At 49.2% G+C, this 19188-nt stretch overlaps 1 protein-coding gene and 1 pseudogene across 2 annotated transcripts; both read right to left on the reverse strand.

Annotated features, from left to right (window-relative positions):
* Positions 1 to 925: 925 nt before the first annotated feature.
* On the reverse strand, positions 926 to 3550 carry LOC133918361 (CBL-interacting protein kinase 5-like; annotated as a pseudogene).
* A 1148-nt stretch (positions 3551 to 4698) lies between these two features.
* Positions 4699 to 15212, reverse strand: LOC133918439 (glutathione gamma-glutamylcysteinyltransferase 1-like). 2 transcript variants are annotated; one of them, XR_009909786.1, is made up of 7 exons: positions 14595 to 15212; positions 13950 to 14113; positions 13113 to 13164; positions 12798 to 13025; positions 12395 to 12719; positions 12213 to 12303; positions 4699 to 5221 (listed from the first exon to the last, which is right to left on the reverse strand). XR_009909786.1 is itself a non-coding variant. In XM_062362358.1 (6 exons), exons 1-6 carry the CDS (start codon positions 15153 to 15155, stop codon positions 5138 to 5140), a joined length of 1596 nt encoding a protein of 531 aa, XP_062218342.1. In that variant the 5' UTR covers positions 15156 to 15212; the 3' UTR covers positions 4699 to 5137. The 2 variants fall into 2 exon arrangements, 1 of the variants encoding a protein (XP_062218342.1); XM_062362358.1 differs by having other exon boundaries at positions 12213 to 12719.
* Positions 15213 to 19188: the final 3976 nt, after the last annotated feature.

A 19188-nucleotide genomic window follows, 5' to 3' on the forward strand; every position in this document is an offset into this window, starting at 1 on the left:
GCAAGTAGTTTGATAATTGAGTTATGGTATTTCTTACGTAAAGCTTGGATCTCCGTGTCGGTTGATAGATGGCTGGATGCTATGGTGCCAAACTTCAAGGCAGTTCAAGGATACTTGCGTTGGTAATTTGTTAATTGCATTGGTGGTTTGGCCAATGATTTCGCAAGAGTTCAGTCATACAAAGCTGCTGTTTTTTCTACTTTCAAGTATGCACATATTTAAGTAGCATATGAACTCTGAAGGTTCTTTTACTTGTCCTTCTCTTCTCTTTAACAAATTCTGTGACGGTTGGGAGCAACATTTGGCATTTATAATTAAGTTTATGAAGCAACTAGAAAAATCCTGATTTGTCAGTAAGGGTTACATGAACTGATACAATGGACATAACTACATTCAGTTTCATTTCATGAGTAAGATAATTTCTGGGTGGCTACTATGTGAAGGGATGGTGCAAATCAAAAAGCTGGCGGTGGACATGTCGAAGATTCAATCTGGATGGAGTGGAGATGTTTCGGCATTTCAGTACATGTTGCTTCACGGTTGTTATGTTCAATTCGTTTAGTTGGTTTTGTTCAGGATGCAGATGCTATGTAGGCCCTATTTACTAGTAATTGCTATGTTTCCTTTATCATTTATTTTCGATTTTGAACCTCTGTAAGAACTACTTTGTTTCATGGTTTCACTAATCGAAATCAGGGGTCATCCCCATATCTAAAAAGGAGAAGATAACTTCTGAGTCCTTAGGTTTTCTCCTTGATTTACAAGCTTCTTGTAGCAACTAGGCTGAATTTAAGACAATGATGAAATAATGTTAGTACCTCTTCCTGACAGAAATTGGATTGCAAAATGGCTTTTTGTGGGTGCGTACAATTGTGATTTGTGAGATCAAATGAGGTTCTTGTTGAGCTTCTGCGAAGAGCTTGGTATGAAGGTATATATCCACTAATTCCCTTTCTTTTCCGTGCATTTATAGTTTACCTTGAACATCATAAGGAGTAGGATTTACCCTACTCCTTGAAATATAACGATGAATCAGTTCTGTGCATTTCTGCCTCAGCAAAAAGCTGCTTAACCATCCTTGTTTTTGGCATGTGTTACATTTCAATTCATGTCACCCATTTCTTAGTGGATTTCGTTACCATCTATATAAATTTGTAGTTTCCTAAGTGATTGTCTTCTGCAGGCGATGGTATTTTTGTCCCAAAGCAACAGCAAAAAGGATGACGCTGTCATCTTATTGCTTCTATTGGTGAGAACAGGAGTTCCATTTTCAACAATTGCTACTACAAAAGGAAAACTGGCAAAAAGATCAACAAAGAGCCCAAAAGCCTGATGCTCAAGTGAGCAAAATCTCAGCCCTTTGAGAGAGGGGAAAAATAAAGGAGTGGAAGATGGATTGTAGTTGCATCTCTGATGAGGTTGCACTTAAATGACGGCTCTCGAGACCAACTTAAGAGGACTGCTTTAGAGGTGATGACTCAGCCAGTGAAGGAAGCTTTTCCTCCGACTGACCGCTCCAGCAGATGTCCCTGAGTGAAGGTCTTAGGCCCTTGTTGCAGAACATTTCGTACTCCAATGTGTCCCCAGCTGACTTATTCACCTCAACGACATAAAAGGCTGGCGTTACCTCAAAGATCTCCGCATCGATCGCTAGCTGGCCCTTCCTCCCTTCCTTGGACCCATGCAGCTTCACCAGTCTGTCCTATTTCTTCACCTTGAAGCGCTCTGTCTCAGCAATTTGCTCCAGCTTTGACACTATTGCTGATGCTGACTTCTGGGTCATGAACTGCTAGTTCGCCTTCTGCTCTTGGCCATTCTCGAACAGACCTGACAGATCAAATCCTTTGGAGTGGGAGATGATGTCGAATGCATTCAAGCTCGTTGGCTTCAAAGGGCTCTCCGGTTGTTCCACCTTGTTGGCTTCATTGCCCTTGTGGTCAGTGCTGAAAGCTGCTTGCACATCCTTGAGGCTGTTTGAGCCGTGCGGTTGTGCTAGCATCACTGCCGCTTTGTACCCCTTCTTGAACCACGGGTGCTCAACCAACTTCTCAGTGGTGATCCTGGTGTTTGGATTTGGATCAAGGAGCTTGGACATAAGCCTCCAGAGATCAGAAGAGAACCACTGCGGGTACTTGACATCACCTCTGCTAATCTTCCGGTACATCTCCATTAGATTTGAGTCATGGAATGGAAGATAGCCAGCAAGAAGAACAAAGAGGATAACTCTGCTTTTGCTCCGTCATAGCCCTTCTTGTTGATTATCTCCGGTGTGACATATGCAGGTGTCCCGCATGTCGTGTGCAGCAGCTCGTCCTGCTTCTGACACTCCTTGAGGGCGCTCAGGCCAAAGTCCGACACCTTGAGGTTGCTGTTCTCATCCACGAGGAGGTTCTCCAGCTTCAGGTCCCGGTGATAGACACCACTGCTGTGGCAGAAGTCCACAGCCCCTATCAGCTGCTGAAAGTACTTCCTCGCGGCGTCCTCCTTGAACCGGCCCCTGGCGACCTTGCTGAATAGCTCGTTGCCCCGGACATACTCCATTGCAAAGTATATCTTGCTCTTGCTGGCCATGACCTCGTGCAGCTGGATGACATTGGGGTGGCGGACTTGGCGCATGACGGAGATCTCCCGCTTGATCTAGTCGATCATGCCAACACGCAGTACCTTCTCCTTGTCAATGACCTTGATGGCCATGCTCTGGTTGGACGCAAGGTTCCGTGCATGGTACACCTTGGTGAAGGTGCCCTGCCCGAGCATGCGGCCAAGCTCGTACCGGTTCATGAGGATGGTGACCTTCTTCTCCATCCTTTTTGGTTTGTCGGCGCAACAGGTGGGACAGTTCACAAGCGTCTACCCTGCGCCACTTCATGCCTCTGTCTTCCTCCCTCCCAGGGAGAGGGAGAGGAAGGAGAGGTGAAGGGCGACAGTGCGCGCGCTGTGTTTGGAGGAAACCAAGACACACGACTGGTGTGCTTGGAATCCTCCAAGGAGGAAGGAGAAAAAGAGAGGGAAATAGTCTATGGCGGTTCGAGCTTTCCTTGTGACATGAGACCAGGATCACTCTCCCTCTGGAGATGGAACAGGCTGCCTAATAATAGGCCAGGATCACTCTTCCTCTGTGTGCTGGATAGCTGTGGTTGGGAGGGCTATTTGCAGGATCCCTGGTATATTCTGAATCATATCATCGATCCTAGCTTCTCTTATTTATGCAGTTGTGGCATGTGGCTTTCGTGATGGACACTGCGGATGAATTCTGTGAGTTGTAATTTCATTTGTATCTATGATTGGTTTCCTTAAGAAGATATGGAATGGACCAAGTGCTGTGTGGGCATCTACTTGTGGCATGGTGTAGTGGTGTCTCCTGGTTGCAGCTGCCTGTAGCTGCATGTGGCGATCAAGTCATCATGTCTGATGCTTATTCTGTAAGTAACACGATGTTAGGTTTTCTTTTAAGAACAGTTTGGCGAGTTCAGAGATAACATGCATGTTTAAATGTACGTTCTTGGAGAGTTTGGCCGTTGTCGATCCAAATCTGGTGCTATTTGGAAGATCTTGGATGCAACTGATACCAACCTGTCTTCCTCTGCCTTTTTTTGGGGTTTATCTGTGAACTTCTGAATTTGTAAGCTGTGACTGAGTCTATGAAAGTGCCTTGCTTGTACCTAAGCATGAGTGCTAGTTTCAACAATTCAGTCCGGTGATCTTTTTTATATTGATGTTTAACTGATGAAATTTGCAATCTTGCACCCTATGCAATCCACGTTACACCTTTTTTGTTTTACGCTGTGTACATGCATATCAGCATATGCATTCAGATAGTTCGAAAATAAAATGCATTTAGATTCAAATAATCTGCCAGAATGCGTGAGCCATCAGTTTGGCTTCACGAGGGTTGGAGTTGGATAGCGTTCTTGTTACGTTCATGTATTAACTGACCTCTAATCCGACCCGTTCCGGCTTTCTGTGGATGCTCGTTTTCCGCATCACATCCATAAGAGCCTTCATGTACTATGTGGATGCTCGTTTTCCTCTCTTACTTATTTTATGTCGTCATCTTTACTCTGTTTCATGTACTCCCTTTTCACTGGAATTGGGTTTTCTCTCGGAGAATCTCTCGAAGAACGCAGGAAAGCACCACAACGCTGTCTACAAGAAACAAAAGCACATGTGTAAAAGAAAAAAAAAACAAGTATTTGATGACAACGTGCATATTCCTAATTTGTCTTTCTTCTAAGCTAACAGAGGCATTTATTTGTTGCAGTTTATACGTCAGGTCGTGCCAAGTGGCAAAAACCCGATTTATGTTCTGTCACAAGTTAGGGCCACAAAAATCATACCAAGATTTAGACATGTAAAAGATGAATGCGTGTGGATGGGGAGAAAGCCTCGAGCAGTGTCGAACGAGCATGAAGAATGCTTCAAAGACTAACTCGACCGAAATGATTGATTGATTGGGCAGACATGGTCGACAATAAGTATATGATGGAGGTAGCTCCTGTATTATTGGTACATGATTCACCACACGATTTCATCCAGCAACAAAGACAGGGCAGAAAACAGCATCTGTGAAATGGATAAAGTTGTCATAAAACCTGAAGCATGCACTGGGCCAGCATTATTAGTATTGACTCAGTCACAATCAGTTGGATGTAAATACCTGTGGATATTCAGAAACTTGAAGACTTCATCCTGACACAGTTCTATGAATTACAAGTTACAAATATTCCTACAAGCTACTACATTCCACTTCTGTGTAAAGATCAACATGTACAAGATCACATTTGTTACAGCATTTCTCTTTATGAATAAACATCACATACAGTACGTTCATAGAGAAAATAATCTATTTGGAGTAGAGAGAATAAGACAATAGGGTTTAGCACAAAAGCAATTTAAGAAGAAAGAGTTTCGTGATCTTCAAGAACTACAACATCTTCATTTAAGAAAGAACAATAGCCTCTCTTAAAGCAACATCATTACTGATTATAAGGCACTGATCAATAAGATATTTTTTATTTAATTACTAATATGACTCTGCTCATGTGATTGCCAGGAACCACTCGTAATTTTTCTCTTGACATCAATTTCAAGTAACTAATCTAACCAAGTGAGTGGATTACTACTTTAGCACAAACTGCTAAGGTGATGGTGGCACCGGATCTTCAAAGTCCTCTTCTTTACAAGACTTCAGATAACAGAGTTGCTGCCTTAGATGCAATATCTGTCAGCACATAAAGAGTTGTACTAGTTAATATGCCTGCTAATCTGCTATGGCAAAAGTTTTCGGCATTCATATTTATGAAAATGAAATAACAACATAAGATACATAATTTTTTTCGCAGTGAGATAACAATGGAACAGTGAAATAATAATGGAACAATCCATGGATTGATGTAATGTGCAAAAGGCATGATAAATATTATTCAAAATAACGCTCTATTTATGAGAGTGATGGCCTTTACCTAACTGAATTAAGTTTCTTACAGTTTCTCTATGTCAAGGTATAGTGTGATGGGATAAGTCCTTGTGCTGCTGCATGGTCTTTGTGGGGCTGCCACATGGTGGTCTTGCTGCCCATATGCTTTAGGACAGCATTTAGGACACTAGGACAGCATCTAGGACAGCATCTTAGACTAGAGGACAGCATCTAGGACAGCATCTTAGACTAGAGGACAGCATCTAGGACAGCATCTTAGACTAGCATCTTAGACTAGCATCTTGGCATATGCTTGGCTGGCCATGGGCCTATAAATATGTATCCCCAACCCCTCAGGTTAGTATGGCATTTGTGTGAGAAATAAAGAAAAAATTGCTCCAACTCCTAGTGTCATCCTCTCTCGATGAGAGTAAGAATTCAGCTACTACCAAGAGTAAGAATTCAGCGACTAACAACTGGTATCAGAGCCTGTTTATCCTGTAGCCTGAGCATCTCCTGCTCATCTCCCCCCTCAGCCTCGCAGCAGCCCCAGCTAAGAGCAGCAGCAGCCCCGGTTGCTCCTGCTCACCCCTCTCCCTCTGCGCAGAGCAGCAGTAGCTCGTCTGAAGCAGCCCTCTCCCCACGCAGCAGCCCTCCCCCGGTAGCGCGTCATGTCCGCAGGGCAGTCTCAGCGCTCGGTCGCCTCGAGCACGCGGCGTCGGCAGGAGGCCGAACTTGCTGCGGCAGAGGAACGCGAGCGAGCGACGGCAGAGACCGCTGCGGCGGCGGCAAGGGCGTCGAGGCTGGCAGCGGCGGAGCTAGCAGCAGCCAGAGCGGAGGCAGAAGCAGCGGCGGCGGCGGTTGCAGCGCGTGCGGCGGCAGCGGAGGTCGAGGCTCTGTGCGGCAGCACCGGCAGCTCCATTTCTGCTGACGACAGCGCCGACGCGGACCTCGAGCTGCCGGAGGCAGAGGCAGCGCGAGAGCGGGCGGCACAGTGGGCAGCGGCGCACGCCCACGAGCGGGGCGGCAGCCCAGACAGGCGCGGACGCGCCGGCGGCGCTCCTGGAGGAGGCGCGCACGCCGGTGGCGCTCCTGGAGGAGGCACGCACGGCAACGGTGGCGGACGGGTCGATGGAGAGCGCGGCCTTTACAGGCGGCGTGGCTCTCTCTCCCCGGATCGGTACCGTGGTCACCACGGGTTCCAGGCTGTTGTTAGGGACGTCGGCCCCGGCGGTGGGTGGCCTACCCTCACTAAGACCAACTACGTCGAGTGGGCTGCGGTGATGAGGGTAAAGCTCCAGGTGCGGCACATGTGGGAGGCAGTCCGGTACGGCGACGTCGACTACGACCAGGATCGACGGGCGCTGGATGCCCTCATCGCAGCAGTCCCGTCCGAGATGCAGTTCTCGCTTACCAATAAGCGGACTGCCAAGGAGGCTTGGGACGCCATCGCTGCGGCACGCATCGGCAGCGACCGCGCCCGCAAGTCCACACTGCAGGCACTTCGCAAGGAGTGGGAGAACCTGGCCTTCAAGCCAGGTGAGGACGTTGATGACTTTGCTCTCCGTCTCAACACACTGTTGCAGAAGATGGTGCAGTTCGGCGATGACACCTACGGCGAGGAGAGAGCTGTCGAAAAGCTCTTCCGTTGCGTCCCCGAGAAGTACAAGCAGATGGCTCTCTCGATCGAGTCTCTGCTGGATCTCTCCACGATGTCGATCGAGGAGGCGATAGGTCGCCTCAAGGTCGTCGACAGCGATGAGCCACAATCTCTCTCGGGGCCCATCACCACTGGCGGGAAGCTCCTTCTCACTCGGGAGCAGTGGGATGCCTGCCAGGGTGACCGGAGGAAGGGGGAGCCTTCTTCCACGACAGGCGGCCGCAAGCGTGGCAAGCCGCGCAAGGCGCGCAGAGACGCCCAGGCCGGGGCGCGAGGACGTGCCGAGGGTGATGCCCGCGGAGGCGCCCAGGGTGGCGCCGCCGACAAGCACAAGCCGGCACGAGACGACACCTGCCGCAACTGCGGCCGGCTTGGCCATTGGGCCAAGGACTGTCGTCAGCCACGACGCGGCCAGGCCCACGTCGCACAGGCGGAGGAGGAGGAGCCGGCTCTGTTCATGGCTCATGCGAGCATAGAGCTACCTCCAGCGGCACCGGCCGCAGCGGCTCTCCTCCACCTTGACGAGCCAAAAGCACACGCCCTCCTCGGCGACGGCTCCGGCAACGACAAGACTGACGGGTGGTGCCTCGACACCGGTGCCACCCATCACATGACCGGTCGACGGGAGTTCTTCACCGAGCTTGACTCTAGCGTCCGAGGCTCCGTCAAATTTGGGGATGCCTCCGGCGTGGAGATCAAGGGCGTCGGTTCCGTCATCTTCACCGCCGTGTCTGGTGAGCACAGGCTGCTCACCGGAGTCTACTACATTCCCGCGTTGAGGAACTCTATCATCAGCTTGGGACAGCTGGATGAGAACGGTTCGCGCGTGGTTGTTGAGGATGGAGTCATGAGGATTTGAGATCGCCGTCGTCGCCTTCTTGCCAAGGTAACCAGAGGCACAAATCGACTCTACGTCCTTAACGTGCAGGTGGCACAACCCCTCTGTCTCGCCGCTCGTCGGGACGACGAGGCGTGGCAGTGGCACGAGCGCTTCGGGCACCTTCACTTCGAGGCCCTGAAGCGGCTCAGTGCCGCAGAGATGGTGCGAGGCCTGCCGTGCCTCGACCATGTGGAGCAGCTCTGCGACGTCTGCGTGTTGACGAAGCAGAGGCGACTCCCCTTTCCCCAGCGGGCGAGCTTCCGAGCCAAGGAGAGGCTCGAGCTTGTGCACGGGGACTTGTGTGGCCCGGTGACACCGGCCACACCGGGAGGACGACGCTACTTCCTGCTGCTCGTCGACGACCTCTCCCGCTACATGTGGGTGATGGTCCTCGGCAGCAAGGGAGAGGCTGCGGACGCCATCAGGCGCGCGCAGGCTGCTGCGGAGGCGGAGTGCGGCCGCAAGCTGCGCGTGCTGCGCACCGACAACGGCGGCTGAATTCGCGTCGTACTGCGCTGATAAGGGCATTCAGCGCCACTACTCCGCGCCGTACAGCCCGCAGCAGAACGGCGTCGTCGAGCGGCGCAACCAGACGGTTGTGGGGATGGCTCGGGCCCTCCTCAAGCAGAGGGGGATGCCGGCTGTCTTCTGGGGAGAGGCGGTGGTGACGGCCATCTACATCCTCAACCGCTCGTCTACCAAGGCGCTCGACGGTAGGACGCCGTACGAGGCTTGGCATGGGCGCAAGCCGGCGGTCTCCCACTTGAGGGTCTTCGGCTGCCTCGCGTTCGCCAAGGAGCTTGGCCATATCAGCAAGCTCGACGACAGGAGCACTCCGGGAGTGTTCATCGGCTACGCGGAGGGCTCGAAGGCCTACCGCATCCTCGACCCGAAGACACAGCGTGTGCACACAGCGCGCGACGTTGTGTTCAACGAAGGGCGAGGATGGGCGTGGGACAAGGCGATGGACGACAGATCGGCTCCGACGTACGACGACTTCACTGTCGAGTACGTCCACTTCGAGGGAGCTGGGGGAGTAGGCAGCTCTTCTTCGACGAGCGTGTCTACCCCAGTCCCCGAGCCTCCACCGACCCCGGCGCCTGCTACTTCAACATCACCACGTTCTCCAGCCAGGACCTCGGCTGCGATGAGTTCTTCGCCGGCTCCACCACAGCCGGCAACGCCACGCACTCCAGCACCGACAGGCACCTCTCCGGGCACGTCTACTCCAACACCAGCTCGTGTCGAGCACATCCCGGTTGAGCTCGCTACTCCGCTCTCTCACGACGAGGAGCGCATCGACGCGTACCACGACGGCGAGCCGTTGCGGTACCGTACGATGGAGAACCTTCTCGACGACCAGCCGGTGCCGGGACTGGTGCCTCACGATCTGGAGGCGCAGTTGCACCTTGCGTGTGACGACGGCGAGCCTCGGTCGTTTGCAGAGGCCGAGAGACACGCGGCATGGCGCGCCGCGATGCAGTTGGAGATGGATGCGGTTGAGAAGAACCGCACCTGGGAGCTTGCTGACCTCCCTCGTGGTCACCGAGCGATCACCCTTAAGTGGGTGTTCAAGCTGAAGAGGGATGAAGCCGGCGCCATCGTCAAGCACAAGGCTCGCTTGGTGGCACGAGGTTTCGTGCAGCAGGAGGGGGTCGACTTCGACGACGCCTTCGCTCCCGTGGCACGGATGGAGTCCGTGCGACTCCTCCTTGCGCTAGCTGCCCAGGAGGGCTGGCGTGTTCATCACATGGACGTCAAGTCGGCGTTCCTTAACGGCGACTTGAAGGAGGAGGTCTACGTGCACCAGCCGCCGGGATTTACGATCCCCGGCAAGGAGGGCAAGGTGCTCCGCCTGCGCAAGGCCCTCTATGGCTTGCGGCAGGCACCGAGGGCGTGGAATGCCAAGTTGGATTCCACGCTAAAAGGGATAGGCTTCGAGCAAAGCCCGCACGAGGCGGCCATCTACCGACGGGGCAGTGGAGGAACTGCTCTGCTGGTGGGTGTCTACGTCGACGACTTGGTGATCACCGGCACCAAGGATGCGGAGGTGGCGGCATTCAAGGAAGAGATGAAGGCCACCTTCCAGATGAGTGACCTGGGACCTCTCTCCTTCTACCTGGGGATCGAGGTGCACCAGGATGACTCCGGGATCACGCTTCGACAGACTGCCTACGCCAAGCGCGTCGTTGAGCTAGCTGGGCTCACCGACTGCAACCCAGCTCTCACTCCGATGGAGGAGAGGCTGAAGCTGAGCCGCGACAGCACGACGGAGGAGGTGGACGCTACGCAGTACCGGCGTCTTGTGGGGAGCCTTCGCTACCTCGCCCACACACGGCCGGACTTGGCATTCTCCGTCGGCTACGTTAGTCGGTTCATGCAGCGACCGACGACGGAGCACCAGCAGGCTGTGAAGAGGATCATCCGCTACGTTGCGGGGACTCTCGACCACGGCCTCTACTACCCTAGGTGCCCTGGGGCGGCACACTTCGTCGGGTACAGCGACAGCGACCACGCCGGCGACATCGACACCAGCAAGAGCACGAGCGGGATCCTCTTCTTCCTCGGCAAGTGCCTCGTTAGCTGGCAGTCGGTCAAGCAGCAGGTGGTGGCCCTGTCCAGCTGCGAGGCCGAGTACATAGTGGCCTCCACCGCTTCGACTCAGGCGCTCTGGCTCGCTCGACTGCTTGGTGATCTCCTCGGCAGAGACACTAGAGCGGTGGAGCTCAGGGTGAACAGCAAGTCCGCTCTAGCCCTGGCAAAGAACCCCGTTTTCCATGAACGGAGCAAGCACATCCGGGTGAGGTACCACTTCATCCGAGGCTGTTTGGAGGAAGGGAGCATCAAGGCGAGCTACATCAACACCAAGGATCAGCTTGCGGACCTGCTCACCAAGCCTCTTGGGAGGCTCAAGTTCCTTGAGCTCTGCTCCAGGACCGGGATGGTTCAATCTTCCCACAAGACGACGCACAAGACTTAGGGGGAGAATGATGGGATAAGTCCTTGTGCTGCTGCATGGTCTTTGTGGGGCTGCCACATGGTGGTCTTGCTGCCCATATGCTTTAGGACAGCATCTAGGACACTAGGACAGCATCTAGGACAGCATCTTAGACTAGAGGACAGCATCTAGGACAGCATCTTAGACTAGAGGACAGCATCTTAGACTAGCATCTTAGACTAGCATCTTAGACTAGCATCTTGGCATATGCTTGGCTGGCCATGGGCCTATAAATATGTATCCCCAACCCCTCAGGTTGGTATGGCATTTGGATGAGAAATAAAGAAAAAATTGCCCTAACTCCTAGTGTCATCCTCTCTCGATGAGAGTAAGAATTCAGCTACTACCAAGAGTAAGAATTCAGCGACTAACATAGTGCATATAAGACTGGTATCCTATGCAACTGGGTTTCAAGTGTAGTATGGTGTAAAGTGAATGCTGAGCATCGAATTTAGGAGGAACGGACTAGACGAGGGATTGAGTTTTCTAAGACATCACAATGCAACAAGAAATCTCAACATCTCAGTCTCTCACACCCTCTACAGCGAGTAGCCAAAAACAACTTTATGCATGTGCATGCTTGGTTGCTGCCTTTTTATATTCCAGTTTACCTTCGTGTCTGTGTCTTCTTGTTTGTGGTGGCAGTATGGGTTTGGAATAGTTTCAAGTTTCATCTAAGCAGGCTATATGCTATGATCTACTTGGCACAAAGCTTGGTAGCAACAACTTGATCTCGGCCCTGCCCCACACCAAAATGAGGAGTTCCATCCTGATCGGACCATGCCCTGTCTTGCGCTGTTAGGGTGGATCTGGGTCAGAGGCCACCCTGAACATATAATATCACTATATTTTAATAGATTAGGAGACTATAAGAAATAGCTTTGCCATGTTAAACACATCTATTGAAATTGTAGGAAGCTTGTCTCCTAGATAGTTGGTTTTGGTGATAATAAGTTAATAACAATCGAAATTAGTTAATATAAAAATATTTTTAATTGTGAAAAAACAATAAACTTAAAACCCGCCCTGACCCACCGGAGCACCGTTGGATAATCAACCCCGATCTTCCCCGCCCAACCCAAACAAGGGCTAGGGTGGAGGCAGGTGAAGCAAAAACAGCCATGCCTCATCTAGTAGAACTCTAAAATTTGACATGATTTCCACAAGGGAAAATAACAGTGCATCTTCTTTGTCTGGAAAACATTTTGCTAGGGAGAAAAGGTAGATAAATAGGCTTGCTTGGATTGCGACAACGCACCTCCCGTCTAAGAACATCAGGTAGATCGTCTGTTGAAACAAGAGTCTGAAATTCAGCTTTCAGCCTCTCATCTTTGATGCCCAACCATGTGCTGGGATGTAAAGCCAGCAGTAGAACAGTTAGAACATCTGCACTTGATGGATATTTCATGATTTCATTACTCAAGTTTGAATAGCACGAACTTGTACTGCGAGGGGACATTGGTAAAAGCATATCAACACCCTGTTCATTCCCTTCAGATACCACGGAGCCTGAGATAACAGTCTTAGGACAATCACCATTCGCTTGAACACATTTGAAACATGTTTCTCTGCAGCAGAAACAATCACTTGATGCAAGGTTCCCTGATAGCATTGCGGCTCCTTGACAGCACATAGCGGCTGCAATTCTAGTAATGGAATCTTCTTCACTTGACGATGAGCAATTGCAACATTGGATATTAGCACATTGCAGGTCATGGACTATCATAAATAGTTTGGTATCACGGACTTGCTGTAATACACTTTCCTGCAAGTGAATGCAAGGTGTGTTACATAAGGGAGCAAAAGCTTCACCCAGCATCAGAAAATGAAATAGAAAAGTGACCTTCAAAGAGAGCCTTTCTTTCTCCTCTTTGCTTAAGGTTGGCCTACCATCCTCTTTTCTCCTAACTTCAACAACCCATTTGACCAAAGCTCCAGCATTAGCTGGAAGAGAATTAATTAAACAGGACAAAAGTGTTGGAACATTTTCTAAACTCTCAGCCTTCAAAAGATTTGGTAAATCTTCAGCGCAATACTTTGACATGCTTTTCCAGCTTTCATCTCTGCAACTCTGCAGAATACTGAAAGTAATGAGCAAAAGAAAACTACATCCAACGTGTCCATTTACATTCAACAGACCAAGCCTTGGCATTTTTACCACTGTGTACAGTGATGAAGGAGCTGCAGTGGACCTTGATATAAGCATGAACCTATTGAATACAAAGATGCCAACATTTTAAAATGCAAGGCCAACTAATGAATTTGATCATATAGAAGAAAACTGAAACGTCACTGCAATTTTCTGAATGCATAGGAAAGAGCATATGCACAATGTGGCATTATTGAGTTAAGGTATACTGTATGTACAGTAAGGTTTTTATACTTGCTACAGGTACAGAAGTAAGACTATCTTAATACTAGCATAATATGGTTTTTGGCAATGAACATGTCAAACTAATATACTGGGGGGTAGGGACAAATTTAAACCAATTGAAACTGAAGAAATAGTCCCAGATGCTCCCTGCAATAACGTTTGTAAGTAGAGCACTAAATTAAATTGAGTTTCCATGTCAAAAGAAACATAAAACAGCCACAATGAAAAGGATGTGTTCTTATAATGAAACACGAGATTTAGTGATAAAAAGTCTGAATAAATTAAACTGCAACAGTTTCTACGTCAAAAAACATACAAACGGACGCCATGCAAAGGAGGCGTTCTTAATTAACGAAACAGTGCTAAACGTTCTAAAGGGGATACAAGAAAGCCCTTAAATGGCCAATTACTATTTTTTAAATAAACTGCAATACATTTTACCTCCCACTATATCCTGATAGTCAATAAATCATAGCCCATAGGCCTAACTACAATTGCTTAATCCAAGTTGTAAAGCTATTAGCCTACGTAACAAGATAGCGACCCCAACTGCATACATGTTGGTTAAGGAAATGAAAATGATCAGGAGTGAGTGAGAGGAAGATAGACAAGAAAAGAGACCCCCTAAGAAGTCCGGTTGACTCATCAGTCGTATTCATGGCTTCCCAAAGAAGTGGCAATGGAACCCAATGAGGAGGGTATTTGAATCGGGCGACATCCAAGATGAGCGCCATGTCCTGTCCAGCGTGGTAGCCACCGATTGGGGAGAAATGTCCGGTTCCGGTCTGCTTCATTGCACACGGCACGCATCAGTGTTATATGGGTAACCGGATCCTGTGCAGTCGCTAGTGAGACGGCAACTTAAGCGGTCACTCGGCCGTCGGATGCGAAGCAGACGGACGAGGTCCGTGCGGAATACTGTAGCAGAATACGTTGTACGATTCATCTGCACCGTTTCCGTGATGAACAGGGCAGATGGATCGCTACAGTGCCAACTGCTACAGAGCAGATGGATCGCTACAGTGCTGCTACAGATATATTCATGCAGTGGAGGATGAGGAACTCAAATAATCCAATCTGAATATCTGAGGCGCTCCGGAGAAGATATGCCCTTTTAATTGAATCAGTGCTAAAAATGGCTCTAATCTATTTTTTTTAATAAATAATCCAATCTGATCTGAATCTAATATAATATAATTTATAGTGGGAGAATCACGTTACCGTAGTAGGATAGTGGACCATAGGAACTAGGAAGTAGGATCTCACCTGTTTGAAAGGCTTCCTGTGGTAGGAGGCGATGAGATGGCAGTCCTGGGAGGAGGCGCAGCGGATGAGATGGCGGCGGAGGTCGTCGATAGTGGCCCGGTTGGTGCGGAATGACTGGACCTTGGCGCCGGAGCAGTGCGCGAGGCAGGCGACCTTGCCGAAGGTGATGCCCTGGGCCTTGATCTTGTCGAGGGGCTCGCAGCAATCCAGCATGGACTCGTCGAACCACCGCCAGGGGCCCTTCCAGCGGCGGCCCGGGTCGATGGCGAGCGCGTTGAGGACGACGGCGAGGGAGGCGAGGCCGCAGAATGCAGGCTCGGACTGCGTCTGGAAGCAGGAGACGAGGGAGAAGAAGCCCTCCATGGTGCCGGCTGCGAGGGCCTCCGCGAAGAGGCGCTTGCCCTCCGGCGAGGCGAAATCCACCGCCGGTGGGGACGGGAGGACCCGCCGGTACAGGGATGGCATAGCCGCCATTTGCGCCTGATGCTCGCTCGCTTGGTCTAGCGGGCCTCTAGTCTCTTCGTCGCTGCTGAATCTGGTTCCTCCATGTCGACACAGCATATGACGAGACGAAGACGCTGAATCTGATTCGTCCGGTTCTTTTTCTTTCTCCACCCTTTCCTCCGACGACGGACGAAGACGCTGAATCTCATTCGTCCTTTTCTTTAGGACTACGTTAAAAATAATAATAAATAGATAAGATAACATCGAACTTATATAAAAACTATTGTTTATATTAATCGAAGCAATCACACGCTTGTCTTTTATATCAGTACTGATCATCCAATTAAATCGTACTACATTTAAAATTCATGCCTACAGCAAATAAATAACCCTTATAAAAACAAAACACAACAAATAAGTAGATTGTTTTAGCGAAGAAATATGTATAGAAAAATTAACATGTCCACGCAACGATATGCACATAGATGAAGAAATGACACATGTAATGATAGCGTGTGAAATTTTTTAATTAGGTATCTAAAAGCAACAAAGAAAAAAATAAAGGACCCACTATAGCTAACACCCGTGTGCTGCAATGGGAGCCAAAACTCCTTGGGAGATAGGAAATTTGAGTCATGTAAATTCCCTGAATTTATCCGGAATGCAGCTTTAAAGTAGTTTTTCAAAATTGTTAAGCATTTGAATACCATTCAGGAATAAATTATTACTTATAGCTGAGTGCCCATGCTTTGCGATGGATTCTAGAATATTCTTTCAATACTAAGTGAATCAACTAATTTAAAGATGCTAATGAACATATCGATAGACAATTTATTTTATTGTTCACTGTTATTCGCATTCTTTTAATTAAAATTGATAGGGTAATGAAAAATGTACAAATGAAAATTATAAGGCATAATTGCAAAAGACATATACTCATGTCTATCCTCTCGTTGCTCTTATAAAGTAAACAGGTAAGTTAAACATCATAAACCTAATATGATAATAATATTTAAAAAATTAAGGGATTTTCTTACGCTATAATGTCCAAACACTCCTTAAGATTTTCAGTCTCACACTATCCAGCATTCGCTAAAGCAAGCACCTTTGTCATCAAGCTCTTCCTGAGTTCAATGCCTCAAGCACTTTGGCAGGAATGAGGTCTGTCCCTCACTGAGTTCCCCTCCAGCTCTAGTCTAGTGTAGAGGCGTTCAACGACTCAACCCTTCCCATGTTTCCCTCAGACTTGAGCCTTACGAGCCCGCCTCAACCTTGCCTCATCGACACACCCACAACACGCCTAATCAGCCTTGGGCCTCCCCTTCACAGCCTCACCGAGTACCACACCACCCACCCACAAGCCTTATCTCTCTAATGCCATCGTTGTCATCACACCAAGTGGAGTGCTGAATTTTCTACCCGTAGAGCATCCTTCAAAATCTCACAAGGGAATCATAAATGAACAAAATATAATATAATTGTTTTTTTAAAGGAAGGTAATCAAATATAAGGGACAATACAATTATTTAATAATCAGGATGCATATAATCCGGCTGAAATTTACATGAAACTAAATATGAGCCCATTGCTGAACTTACATGATAGCAAAGCATTCGGAGGAAAGATGGAAGTGTTAGTAGTTCTCTAGCTCATTACCATACACATCTGACTTTATCCGTTCGTAATCCGTGGAACCCATAAAATCTTAACAGGAAAAAGAAATTGAGACATGAGTTGCCTTATCATCTAGCTTGACCATAAGTTCATAACATAACTTGAATGAAGAAACTCTTCAACTTCATCATCTCTTAAGTTCGTAGAGACCCCCATGTTTGAGTAAGAGGTGCTAATGCCTCACTGAAGGTCCATTGTCTTGATCAATCTTATAGATGAAACATTGGCTTCTCGAGTTAATATTTTGTGCTTGCCGCATCTTGAGAGTGTGCAACCATTAGTCTCAGTTCCTTCTCTTAGGCATGCCATGCCTCTTTAACCTCCACAACTCAATTTTCTGAGTTAACAGTACACTCATTTTATCAAGAGAGATATGATTTAACTGATGAATCATACAAAGAAAAGACAAGAAGCAAGATGAGTTACATCATAACTACAATCATATAGCTTTGTAATTGCTGTTATTAACACCTGAGGCATATATAAAATAGAAAGCAATATGCATTTACTAATTTTAGTTGATTAGTTAGGCTCCTAGTCTAAAGTCTTAACTTCAAGAAGAGACCATGGAACCTGACAGAAACTGTGGAGAGCTAATAAGCATGCAAGGTACAATTCATGAAACAGATGAGGAGAAACTAACATTGATGAACTTAAAGAATTCGTGGCTTGCAATAGACTTTTGTAGATAAGCACGCACACCTTACCTGCCCACCTTCAACAGTAATGACACCTCTAGCATGATCTACAAGAAATACCACATGGGAATTTTGCGAATGAGGAAACAAGAGAAAAATATTGAGAGAATAATAAATTTCAGGAACACAAAATTCCTGAAACAATATCGTTTACACATAATATAGAGAAATGTCTAATGCCGTGTTCCATACCATTGTCGGTTAGGTGGGTATGCACCGATGCATGTAGATACCATGGCGTTGACGACCTTGTCGAAGCATGCGGAAGACCCTTACTCGAACTTGTGCTCGTCGATCATCCATCCACGATAGGACCTTCTTGTCATTCTCTTAGCCATGGACACCTCTTCCACGCTGTTCTCCGCCTCTGGCACCATGGCATTCTGGGTTGTCGTCCTCTGGCTCCTCCGCAGGGTAGTTCCCGTGCTGCTGCTCCTCCTCGACCACCTTCACCACTGACTTCACTGTTGACCTCCCCAATGTTGAGAGGCACAGAGTCGTATTGATCTCGTCGATCCCATCCACCTAATCCACAAACCAAAACCTGCATCAATGATCACCCCATCCCAAAACGCCTCATGGACGTGAAACGCAAACAACAATCTTGGGCTAGTTAGGGCTTGTTGGTCATGTGGATCAAGAGGCGATGGTGACCTCCACCAGATCCATCATCTCATCTCCAATGGTGGCCACAACATCGCCACCGGATCTAACCACCACAAGGTCATAGAACGTTGTCGCTTGTGGATCTGGCCACCTGGGTGGAGAGGTCGGCAACGGTGAAGATGGCAGCAACAATGATGATCTTGGTCAGCACTAGCCTTGCCTCTATCAAGCCTAGGTACCACGCGATCATCCCTGTCTCGACCGTGCCGCCCCTCTTGCTACTGGGGGACACGAAAGCGGTGGACAGATCTAACAACCACGAGTTCATAGAACACTGTCACCTACGGATCTGGCCACTTAGGTGGAGAGGTTAGCGACAATGAAGATGGCGACGACGGTGACGCTCTTTGTCAGCACCGGCATTGCCTCGATCGAGGCGAGGTACCACGCGACCACCCCTGCCCCGACCGTGCCACCCCTCCTGCTGCTACAGGGCACGAAGGCGGTGGTGAAGTGCAGCGTCATGGTGGTGGATGGAGGCACTGGTGGCGACGACGGTGATGGGCGTGGGGGAGAAGGGGGCTTGAAGGAGATCAACTGCGGCAGCGAGCGTGCGACAAGTGGGTGTCCGGGAGAGGCGGAGCCCTCATCGTTGGCAGCGTGGTCGGGGATGACGGTGGCAATGATCACGGATCTTGCATCAAAATCCCGTCTTGGCTCCAGATCTGGCATTGCGAGAGGTGACGGGGTTGCCTCTCAGCGCGAGTGTCGGAGGAGAGGAGCAGAGGCCGGAGGGAGGGAGGGAGGAGAGCTAGTGCGTGGGGGAAGGGATGAGGAAGAGGGAGATAGGGATCGAGAGGAACGCGGATATCGCATGAGGGCGTTGGATTGCGGGTGAACGAAGCAAAGGGGGCAGACGGAGAGTCAGACAAATGAGCGGGGCAAACGAACGAATTCATTAGACTTTTTAAGTAGTAGAGATTAGAAGGGAAATGGGTCAGGTCTGGTCCGATCTGGTGAAACAAAAACCCGCCCGCCACAAAACTTGGAACCTAGATTCAAACCTGAACCCACAATTGGTAACGAACGAAAATCTACACTCAAACCACATCTATCAAGTGATTGTCGGGCTTTGGATGCCCATTGAGCTTGACCCTAATCCAATCGGAGGC

This window comes from Phragmites australis, chromosome 1, assembly GCF_958298935.1.
Source record: "Phragmites australis chromosome 1, lpPhrAust1.1, whole genome shotgun sequence".
Taxonomy (NCBI): Eukaryota; Viridiplantae; Streptophyta; class Magnoliopsida; order Poales; family Poaceae; genus Phragmites; species Phragmites australis.